This window comes from Plectropomus leopardus, chromosome 15, assembly GCF_008729295.1.
Source record: "Plectropomus leopardus isolate mb chromosome 15, YSFRI_Pleo_2.0, whole genome shotgun sequence".
NCBI lineage: Eukaryota > Metazoa > Chordata > Actinopteri > Perciformes > Serranidae > Plectropomus > Plectropomus leopardus.
Genome location: NC_056477.1, coordinates 9,191,205 through 9,203,391, shown reverse-complemented (window position 1 = coordinate 9,203,391; position 12,187 = coordinate 9,191,205). Strand labels below are relative to the sequence as shown.

Genomic DNA, 12,187 nt, shown 5'->3' with positions numbered 1-12,187 from the left:
ACGCTCGCTCACCATTTTACTCTGCTTCACCCTTTTACCCTCGCTAAGAAACTCCTATTCCAATCCCACTCCTCGCCCCCTGCATCCTCCTCCTCCGTTTGTCTGAAAAGAGTGTGAAGTCGGAGATAGCCGCGCAGCATTTCTTTGGCTGACTCCTGTTTAGCCTCTAATAGGATTTACTTGGAGGCTGATTTTCTGCTCCTTGTCTTCCTTCCTGGAATGAAGTCTTCATGCCGCCAATGGTGCAGGTGGTGGGTAGTAAATTATACACACTTCCCTTTGAGCTAGTCAGCATCAGAAGTGAGTGGAAGGAGCCATCCCCAAACTAATACACATGCTACCTCTCACCAAACCAGCCCCGTTTTTCAAAAAACATCTACCAACACGAACCCATGTCTATGAAACCAAGACGCACATCACAGCTTCCACAAATAAAGGCATACATTCATACCATGATGCACAAACAACAAATCCTCTCTTTGCATTCATACACCCACTCTACCTCCACCACCCTCGTTCTAGCAGCTCAATAAGTCGAAGCATAACAGTGTGCACAAAGAGAAATGATGCTACTAACGTGGGACTGCAATGTATTACATCGGACGGAGGCCGGGGGCCTCATCAGCATCAATCTGATTGGACAGGACATCTCCTTCGGGCCACTTTTCTCTCTCTCTCTCTCTTCATATCTCAGTCTCACTCAGTCTCTCTCGCTCTAACAGGTAGAGTAGTATTGATGGCCAATCCCCAGCGGTGGTTGGGGGCTGTTTGGGGTCGTGGCAAAGCACTAACATCTGTCACAGTGTTCTCTACAGCTCGTTATAAATCTGTCACACCAGAGAAGACAGGAACATGAATAAGACATGGGGCTGGGAGACCTGTGAATGGGAAAACATATGCTGTGTGTTCATGTGTATGTACAACAGGCGGCATGTTGAGTTATGTATGGCATGCGCGCAGGTGTTCTGATAGCCATACATTTTTTTGCTCTTTTAGCCATCCGTCGTACATCAAACGCCGCTGTCATATCCTAAAAAATCAATACAGGTGCTAAATGTCTTTCAAACAACAAGCTGAGATGAATTTGGTCACCTGCTAGTTTGATGTCATCGTCTGACAGTGCTAAACAACCCAAATAATATCCCCTGATGCCAAATTTAGGAGTCCTGTGTGCACCATGGGAGGAACACAGTCAAAACATCAATCAAGATTTTTATTCACAATGTATCCACTTTTCAAATGTGTTTTTCCTGCATGTGTCCTTCAAAAACAGACAGCCATCACACCACCCAGAAGCCATTAGTCAGCCTTCTACACAATGACCCCCCCAGAACATCCTCAATCAAACGTGCCTCTGTGAAAAGCGAGGAGAATACTTTGAAATCAGCCCTCAGCTGTCTGCCAGTGAGGCAGCATGGGGAGTGTGATGAATGCATAACTGCACAAAGGCCCAACGTGACTGCCACTCTCTCTAATTAGCTCAATACAGTAATTCTGTTTACATCGCACGCCAAACATTACTTCCACGTTTCCTAAAAATCCTGCAGGAAAATGTGTTAAAATATTACAGCGAGCAAAGCAGTGCATTACTCTCTCTCTCTGTCTTTATTTATTTATTTATTGTACGAACTTGTCTCCATGCCTCACAACAACACTGGCCCTGTTTGTTCAAATTAAAAGATTACTAAAATCCCAGCTCATGGTGACATTTAGCATGCGGACGATGATTCCTCTGAATACAGATCAGACGTGGCATTTAAGTGAATTGACTTTTTTCCTGAAGTTAATCAGCGGACCAAGCCTTCTGACTCAGAAGCCAAAATCGCTTTCAAAGTCTTCACGATTTTATAATTGGATACTTGTCTTGAAATGTCTCTGTACTCCTTTCAAGAGCAGCCGGAGAACTGCCAAATGAGACATCTGTTACAGATGTTGAGACTATGTGACACTGAAGTATCCTGCTGCAGGAGAGGAATACTGCCGGCTGTTCCTGTGCAGCACTGAGGACAAACCTGTAGGCCTACTAAGCAGATCCAGCATTTAACAGCCTTGACCTCTGTCTCTCCCCTTCTGTATTCTGCATTTTCTTGCTCCCTCTCTGCAGCAGCTGCCAGACATTGCTGACTCTGGCTATTCCAAAAGAAAAGCTGGATGAATACATATTCTTTAGTGTGTCTGCCAGCCCACAGTGGACTACAGGTCCCATAGGGCCTCCCCTGTGTCATCCACACTGTATGGTGTGAATGGCACAGGTACAGAGGGACAAGAAGAGGTTTGTGTTATCCACAAAAGCAGTGTCAGTTACATAACAGCCTCAGTGTGACAAAAAAATGACCCATGTTAGAAAACAGGGTTTTTCGCTTTAGAAATCTCTTCCAGGATATAAAATGAGTTGTAAGGAAGCATACAGAGCAAAGAATGGGCATAGCTATAGTTTACTGCAAGCAATAAGCAAGGGACCAACACTTAACATACATATCTGCACTTAAAGTCAAATACACTTTGCACAAATACAATATTAACACATCCGAGCCCTGTGATGTTCTGCTAATCACACATTCTTTGTTCCACTTTTTTCACGACAGTCCACACGAGCCCAAAGGCAATGTGGGCATCTCTCGCTGTGTTATTTTGTGTTGAAACCAAACAATGTGGCACAAATACAAGACACAACTTTTCAGGTCATCAGGAGACAAGGCATCTATTTCAAATGTGTGTTTGTGTGTTTGTGTTTGTGTGTGTGTGTGTGTGTGTGTGCGTGTGTGTGTGTGTGTGTGTGCGCGTGTGTGATCATGTGTCTATGCATTCATGCACCCAATCCAAAATCTGATATGGCAAATAAGATTTGCAGAGCAATGCAAGCAATACCAAAGGGGGATGTCTCAGAGTGAGTGTATAGCTTTGAATGGACAGCACCTTATAAAGGATTTGTAGGTATTGAATTTTATAGTGCCTCTCAACCTTTTTAAGTTAGTAAATCTAACTTAAAAAGGTTGAGATTATTAGATAAGCTGATACCAGTTTATTGACACCACCTGTTGTGTTGCAAATGTATTCATTTAAACTGATATTGAAGTGGATGTTATTTAACAGCATTTTGACCATATAAGTGGATACTGTTACAATCTATTTAATACAAGGCAAAGCCTTCTGCCCTCACTATGCATATGCTATACAGGTGCACAGTTATGCAGCAAGCTAAATACACTACAGATAAAGGTTGATGACAGCGGATTGCCTTTAATTTTGGCTCGAAGCAGCTGTCAAAGTGAACAAATGGAGGTTATGATATTTTAACAATAGTTTTACTAACACAGGCAGAGCCCTCCACTGGACTTTATGGCAAAAACCCTCCTGCAATCAGGAGCATGCATTCACCCACTGAAATTTGCATAAAAGTAGCAAATTTCTCCTCCTGACGTCCCTACCAAAATATGTGCGGAGTTACAATATTGCAACCTTCATTCTATCTCACACAGGCTTGATTCTGTTGACTCTGTTGCTCCAGTGGGTGGAGCCTGATGAACGAACACCATGTTATGACAAAAATGTTTGCTTATGATCGGAAGAGTATCACTCACAAAGTCCAGTAGAGAGCAGAACCTGTCTGAGGAAGAGCAGTATTGGGTGACTAAATCAATAAAAGTGATTAAAAATTACAAAAAAAATGAAGGGGTATAGTAACAAGTATCACACAAGTATGAATTTGTGGTGAAATCAGTGTGCAGGACAGTTATCACAGGATGTAGGCCGACAAAAGAGTGATTAACCCAGCAAACAGACACAAAAGTAAAAGCAAAAAGAGTAAAATATCACAACTGCTTAGAATGACAGCAGGCAGCTAGCATAGTGGCTAGCTTAGCAAATACATTATCAAAGAAAAACTAAATTCTACTGAATCAACAATCACAAAGGAGCTAGATTAAATGGAATAGCTTCAGAATATGTTCCAACAAGGGCATTTGGGGAGTAGATAAAATGTGTCTGTCTGTCAATATTTGCCTGGACTCAGATCATACAAAATTGTAGATGTAACAATGTCAGTTAAGCTGCTATGCAACTGTGCCAGTAGTGGTTGCTACTAGCAACAATTGTCTATTTGTTCTTGGTTAATTTGCTGTTGTTGTTGTTTTTGTTTTTTTTTTTTAACACATTGGAGTGACAACTGCTGAATGTCTGTATCATATTTTTAAAACTGGCTGAGCTTATCTTACTGGTTCCCTTCTGATTTTTTTCTTCCATTGTGATAGGTACCTTTCTAATCAATTCTCTTTTTTTTTCCACAAACTGGACCAGCAGAGTGCAACCACCTAAAGATTAACCCTAAACGAATGTTGAGTAGTGGGCCTCACAGTGTGAAGGGATTAAATGTTGAAGGGTATACCTCTGCTGCAACATCACTTAGCTGATTAAGGTAACAGCAGGCCTTTATACAGCCCATTGAGGAGCTTATGATGGATTAAAATAACCACAGGGTAATTATCAGGGCCCGGTAAAATGGCCTGATCATACCCCCTCTGTGTTGAGCTGGTAAAAAGACATAAAAAAACAAACAAATCCATTACCAAGATTTATGCAGCATTATTAAATTCACTGGGACAATAATAGTGAAAGGGCAGCATTCCATCACGTTTAGAGCACGACGAGTAATGAGTTGTCATAAGCGGAGAATCAGATGGAGGATATTACATTACCCATGCCAACAATTTTAAAGGAACCATTATTTCAACTTTTGTCATTACAGATTGAGCAAAAAGAAATAAAAAAAGAACTGCAAGTTCTCTTCGACGTCTATTGGCTTACAGGGACAGAGAGAGCAAGGAATTAAATCCTCCTTGACATTACCTTGGCAGGGGTTAGTTGAAAATGGAGGGTCAGTGGTGGTGTGCTGTGTGAAGAGGACTCAGTGGGACAGAACACTCAACAAATGACTCCGCATTAGAGGAGCAGGAAACTACTTCCCCTAACTGGGTCCAGATGGCTGTGTTTTCTACCCGCTTCATTCTAAATATATGTTTTCAAATTATCTGCAGGGGTGTGACAAACCTACGTACCATATCATGAAAATGATTTTAAGATCACTGCTATAAAAGTGGACCAAAATAGACTGAATGCCAGTTAGCAGAAACTGTAAAGCCCCTATATAATGTATGCCCAGATATGGATGTTGATTAGTTTCAAATTGAGTTTGTCTCTGTAGGTTGTTTTCCAGACTGTTGTCCTATCTTTAGCCACACCAGCTAATGTCGCTGGCCCGCCACTCTTTTCCAGACTGAAAGGCTCATCAACTATTGGATAGAATGGCATAAAGTTTAGTAAGAATAATCCCGATGTCACAAGGATGAACCTTGACTTTTCAATGAGTGCCACCAGCAGGTTTAAATCTTTGGTTTTGTGTTAACTATTATGACATTTATTGGGTGGATTGTTGTGAACCAAAAGATATTCAAGGTCCATAGAGTAGAAATGCTAATGATTTTGACTTTTCATTGAGCGCAATCATCAGGTCAAACTTCCAAATTGTCCAATAACAGATGGATTACTGAATGGGCTTTACAGGCACAGACCCAGGGGATCCAAAGCATCAGCGGACCCCCTGGAGCCCACTTGGAAATCTGTCTCAAATTAACACATACTGATCACAAAGATACCCAAAAAGTCCACAAAGAGAACAAAGTAACGGCAAAGAAACTTAAAATAACAAAAAATCTGGTAGAGCAACCACAAAGAGATGCAAGACAACCAAAAAAAGAGAAAAACCATCAGGAGACACAAAATTACTTTAAAGAGACAAACAACTACAAAAACACACAAAAACACACAAAACAACCTCAAGAAGACAGACAATTACCTCAAAGAGACTAAAAAACTACTACAAAGACTATGTGCTTTTCCCCTATGTCAGCGGACACTTTGCATATCTATGTCAGTGGGCCAACTGTCTCATGCCTAGGGGCCAAAAGTGCTAGGGACCCCTCTGGCCTTCACTTGCAAAATGTCACTCAAAGTAAAGTAGTCTTTAAACATAGTTTAAAAAATAAAATTAAAATTTGTCCTTAAAACTTGCTTCATCTTTTGGTGTCGAAGGAGAGGTTTATGAGCCAAAAAAAAAGACACAAAATGACCTAAAAAAAACCGCCCACAAATTACCTCAAAGGGACACATTACAACTACAGAGACTCAAAATAACAATGGAAAAGGGAAAAAACAACCAGAAAGACAACAAGCAACCAAAAAAGATACAAAATTATTTAAAAAACACCTACAATGTATCTCAAAGAACATATAATGACCACAGAGGCGCAAAATAACTACAAAAAGGGACAAAAATACTGTGCAGACTAAACGACCAAAAAAAAGACACAAAATAAAAAAATTAATGAAAAATGTAAAAAATTCCCTTAAGGACAAACCAAATAACTGCAACAAAAAAGAGGCAAAATCACAAAGTGTATGTATGTGTTTCAACTCCTAACTAGTACAGGTGGTGGGTCCCATTGTCTCATAATTTGCAAATGTGCATTAGAATATATTTTTAAAAGGTGTTAACATTATTTTGTATATCCCCTGAATGTTTTAACATCAGGAAAAATCACAAATATTTCACAACTCTATATGGTTCAACCCCTCCCTTACCCCCAACTGCTCTTACAAAATGGAACAACCCAGTCCTTGTGCAGAAGGAGAATCTTTACATTTGGTAATCTATTTTGAAATGGAGAGTTCACATCCTCTGAGCAACTCCAGCAAAAAAAAAAAAAAAAGAAAAAAAGATCCACCTCACAGGCTAAACTTTTCTTGAAATATGCATACAGTAAGTTTGGATTTACATAATCACACAACAAAGTTGGCAGCTCTGCTGTCCCCTCTCTGCCTCTTCCTTTGAATAAAATGCAAGACAGAAATGGCTGTTAACGCTTTGTTTCTTGTGCATATCTGGGCTAGAGGACAAACCTTTAAATGAGGGAAGGAGGAAAATCTGCAGTGACAAATCTCAAGATGAGTGAGAAAGCCGTTAAAGGCACATTCCTTTTCTATTAACATCTGTCACAGCCGGATTCAGATATGTCATTCATGAGATATATGACACTGGTACCTTACTATATAGGCTGTGGTCATGCTCTGAACCTTCTCAGCTTATTACTGGCTTGATGCTTGAATCCAGACCCTCCAGACTGGCTCTCCTGAGTGATGACTGGCTGTTACTAGATAAGTGAGGCATTCACGTTAAAATTAATCACAATGGCAGTACATGCAGTAAAATCGCGAATGGCCACGCAACCTTAGAGAAATGTGTAAAACTTTGAAAAACTGGATTTAGCCCTTTTTCATCAGTCTTGCCACCACCTTACTCTGATTCTTGTAAAGTACAAGAACTGAAAGGAAATGTAATATGGGATGAGGCTGTTGCACTGACAACATATCTGTTTGTTTTTTTTTGTCTGTGACAGCACTGCAAGCTGATGGCATCTAAAAACCCCATGACAGGCATCAGATAAACTACTACCAAAATAGATATTCTTCAGAGTTTTAGCTCCCAGTTTCGAAATTGCCCTATTCATCCTCTCCAGTAGCCCCAGCCTATAAATAGGACGGCATCTGCCAGTTGTGTGGTCAAGCCGTATATCCCGCCAGCCTTGAGCTGTCATCTTTAAACGATCAGAGCGTGGGAGGACTGAATAGTTGAGTGTTTCTGTGTGCATTGTGTCTGTGACATCCTTGTTAATATATGTTCCACAAGTGCAAGGACACAAGGAGCCAAATAAGGACAAACATGACGCTGCAGCTACTTCTCTCAGCGAGCTGGCAAAATTTTCCTCATCACCTTTCTCCTATCTTCTCTTTCTCTTCTTTTCATGTTTATTCAGATCTTCAGATCGTAATTCTCTTCCCTCTTTCTTTCCTGCTGGTCCTCATGGGTATTTTTATCGTCATTTCTCTTCTCACCCTTATCTCTCTCTCCCTTTCTCTTTTTCCACAGCCACTATATTCTCCACTTCTATCATCTCATCCCCATTCCTCTCACTCACCACTCCCTCCCTCCTCTGTTTTTATGCCCTCCCCTCCCCTCCGTCTTCACCATGTGATGGCAAGGTCCTGACTGCCACTCTCAGTGGGATGGCAGCGAACAAAAGAGCAAAGCAAAAGGTCAACTTATCCCGGGTTGTCACTCAGCACTCACCACCCTGCCTTGTGTCTAGTGCAACAGTCCGGGGCCACCCATTGATCCTCGAGTCAACGACTGCACATTACTCCCAACTCTCTTCAGAAACTGAATGCCCCCCTAATCACCCACTTCTGTGAATATTTTATTAACAGGAGCCTAACCGTAAACAGTAATTAAGCATGTTAAATGATACCCAATCAAGGCTAACAAAAGGCAATACAAGCGGAAGAAATACGCTCTGAATAATTTTCAATGAGCAATAACAAGCTTCGCAGTTACAAATTCTATTCACATCTTTTGTGTTTTCTTTTACAGCATCACCAACAACTTCCGTGTGTCCCCTAGGCTTTTGTACAGACATGACATTGTGTTATATTATCATCTGGGGGGCCTGTCAAAAGAACTTTAGGATAATTAGCATTCATAGTTCAGTGTGTGTATATCCTCCACCAAGTGCAGTTTTAAACACTCCATCTCTGACTACACAACTGAAATAATCAGAGCATTGCACACATGGCAGATGATTTTCTGGCAAGTCTTTTTAATTACTACACTTTTGCATCTCAAGCAGCAGCGACGGGTAAATTAGCCAAATCACACATGTGTGCAATCATTTCTTTTTTATCTTATCTCTGCAGCAGCTACCTAAAATATCTCCTCTGTGTACTTTGGGTTTATTAAAGAGGCTGAATGTCACTGTGCGTCATGTGAGCATCATTTAGGGGATTTAAGTTTACAAAAGCAAAGTAAATTAGAACAGCATTATATCTGTGACATTGTTAAGGACCACAGGTAAATGGCAAGGGATAATTATGGTAAAAGGTAGGACATATTATCATTTTTCTGTGCCTGTCAGGTGCATTATGAAAAGCAATGACTCATCAAGGCCTTTGTGCAACTGGGGACAAAAGTACAGGCTGGTAACTAAGTGCAGAGGACATAAACAGCCTTTGAAGGTCCCTACAAACCTATTAAAGTCTTAATGATTTATTTTAGCAGAAGAATTTTTAATCACTTTTGCAGTCAACTGTATTGGACCAGCTTTCAATGGCAGAGAGAAATAACCTTGACTAACATAATTTCATTGCTAATTTCCAGTCTGGTTTGTGGAGAGTGCTTATTCTGGCCATTTATGGGGAATCTACATTAGGGGAAGAAAAAAAAAACATTTTCAAGGAAACAAGCTGAAGGATGATAAATGTCCATGAACAAGACTGCCATGCTCATCCTTCAAAGAGACATAAAAAGCTAGAAATATTTTTCTCTCCTGTGACTATAGAGGTGAGTATTAGAGCTGGAAATACATTTGATCATCTTCAGATGATTTTTTATTTCACACCACATATTATCCTCAGCTGCTGTGCTCTAACTCAATGCTTCCACCTAGCTTTTCAGCCACAGAAGACACCTTGCTTTAGTACAGTGGCACTTTACAGATTGGCAGCACGCAATCACACACACACAGAGCTGTGCACTCACAGAGACACATGGATCATCATCAATGACTGCTTCCCAAGCGACAACACAAAGTGATCTACATTTGAAGCTCATGCCCCCCCCAAAACCCCAAAACGTGCAAGATAAAGGCAGTCAGGACTTTTACGCATTGAAGTAACTAGGAGAGTGAGGGAGACCGCCTTCCTGGCATGCCCTGTAAGCCCCAAGTAATCAAATAAAATAGCAAGGGCAATTTATTGCAGAAATAATCCTGGGGGAATCGTGCTTACCTTCCTGCACAGCCTGGAAGGGGTTGTTTGGCTCGATAAGTTTCACAGAGTGTGTGATTTTCTCGCTCTGCAGAATGTCATCGTTCAGACTCAGGTCTGAGATGGCAAGTTGGAAAATCTCGTCATCTCTCACAGCGTTTTCCTCGAATATGGCACCTGTTGAATAATAATAATCACAGGTTATTTGGAGAGAAAACGCAAGGGGGTGAAGTGTGATTGCACAGTAGGGTTGAAGATGGAGGAAGTCATGAATGAGTTGTGCATTCACTGTTGGACCATCGCCGTTACAGACTGAATATGAGCCTTTTAATGTTCAAAAACATTTCCAAGTGATGAATAATTGAATTATTGGCAAAATTCATCTTTTTTGGTTTGTGTAGCTTTGAAATTGTGCAACATGTGCGTCCGGATAAGGTTTCAGCACCATGGAGAGCGACACCACCACATCACACAAACTGTATTATTCGATGCATAAAGCAGCCAAACTTCGAAAAGAAAGGGCTGTCATGACTACTAGATGGATGGCACCCTACCCAATAAGCATTATAGGCCTAGTGTGGGAGGCATACTGAAGCTTAACTGTCTCTCTGCCCCCCCACCCCCCATCTTTCCTCCTGTGTTTATCAAAATGGCATCAGCTGCTATTGGTAGACGCACATATATCACAGAAAAAGGTTTCGGGAAATGAGAAGTATAATTGGGGTACCGGAACGTTATGCGGGGCATCCGCCAATATTATCTGGATGGAGTCCCACCGCTGTATTAAGCCAGTGACTGAGCACCTGCTGCTTGCCAGACTGTTGCAGTAAACTGTGAACACCAGCAGCAGCAGCAGCAGCAGCAGCGGTGGAGCACCGAGACGAAATTTGCTCACAGTGACATTGACAATTTTATCTGAGATTACAACGCCAGTCATTATAAATGGGGACGTGACGTGTGCATGAAGAGGGGACACAACCCAAGGCAATTAATCGGTGTGAGAGGGAGTGTGTGCAGTGTGTGTGGAGGGGAGATCATGTATGTGTTTCAAAATGCAAAGCGATGTCTAGGATAGAAACAGATCAGAACCATTTAGACGTCATGAGGAGTTTAAAGCATCCCCCTCATCTGTGAAAAAAGAGCAGCTCTGGTTTGAAGTTTGAGAACAAAGAGGCTCTATGCGTTTTGCATCTCTAAAACGAAACTCCACTGGCATTCCCTCTGTCTAGTTATTGACATTGCAGTCACGTCCCGGTGAAAGTTGAGGCTTGTCGGATACAGACAAGAGGTAGCTTGGTCTAAAAAAGCCTCAGCCGTTTGGCTGTTGGACATTAATTTCGGCAAAGCTCCTATGATACAGGCCTTCGTATGGTTTTGGATACAGAATTGCAATTTACAGGCCGACATGGTGAGGTTTTAGATTTGACGGCAGCATGAATGCATTGATCTGCCGTCGAAAAGTGTGAGAAACGTCTGCAGAAATAGGATGATAAATAAATAACTGTATTAAATAATAAGGAAACAACTGTGGCGGTAAAGGTCAGATCCATTTAGAAAACGCCAACTTTCTAACTCGCTTGAGAGTCAAAGTGTTGCTTAAACACAGGATGCAAGCTGAATAGACTATTTATCCCGCCCTCTCTCACCAAAATCCTGTGATCAACGCAGTATGCGCTGGCTGAGCTTTATCCCCGCACGCTTTGCCTTTCCACCTGTCTAACCCAAAACAGCATGTTTTTTAATCGGACGCTTACCTATATGTATGATGGAGTCCGCTTTGGCCGAATTGCATTGCAATATCCACAGGGAAAGGCAGATCAGCAGCAACTCCATCTCGGGATTTCAGCGATGCGGCTCATCCAAGCTCCGCTCGGCTGTCCTATACTGTCCAAATGGAGCACCCAAAGAAAAAAAAGGGAAAGATGATCAAAACCCAGCGCAAAACAGAACCGCGGTCCTCCTCCTGGCGCACAAGACCCGCATGAAACCCCACAGAAATTATTTTTTAAGCAACAAAAACAAGGCGACCGCAAGAAGGTGGGCTCAAAAGACGAGGGAGAACCAAAGGAAACCCGAGGTAAGACTGAAAAGACAGGTAGCCCGGTGAGAGACCGGCGTTACCTCTCTCACTCTCGCCTCTCTCCCTGCGCTCCGGCGTCTAAAGCATGGCAAGCAGGAAAAAATGCGGAGGAGGGACACCCCTCTAACTACACACGGAGAGACGCTCACATACACACTCTTAAAAAAAACCCAAAACACACACACACACTTACACACACACACACACACACTTCAGTCCTGTCTCGATCACGTG

At 41.8% G+C, this 12,187-nt stretch overlaps 1 protein-coding gene across 1 annotated transcript in view; it reads right to left on the bottom strand.

Annotated features, from left to right (window-relative positions):
* The window catches only part of grid1a (glutamate receptor, ionotropic, delta 1a), a 296,842-nt gene extending 285,018 nt beyond the window's left edge, over nt 1-11,824 (bottom strand). The window contains exons 1-2 of the mRNA XM_042502252.1: nt 11,628-11,824; nt 9,895-10,050 (exon numbers count right to left, since the gene is read on the bottom strand). Of these exons, the coding sequence (XP_042358186.1) occupies nt 9,895-10,050; nt 11,628-11,706 (235 nt within the window). The 5' untranslated portion in view covers nt 11,707-11,824. The remainder of the gene's footprint in view (nt 1-9,894; nt 10,051-11,627) is intronic.
* Nucleotides 11,825-12,187: the final 363 nt, after the last annotated feature.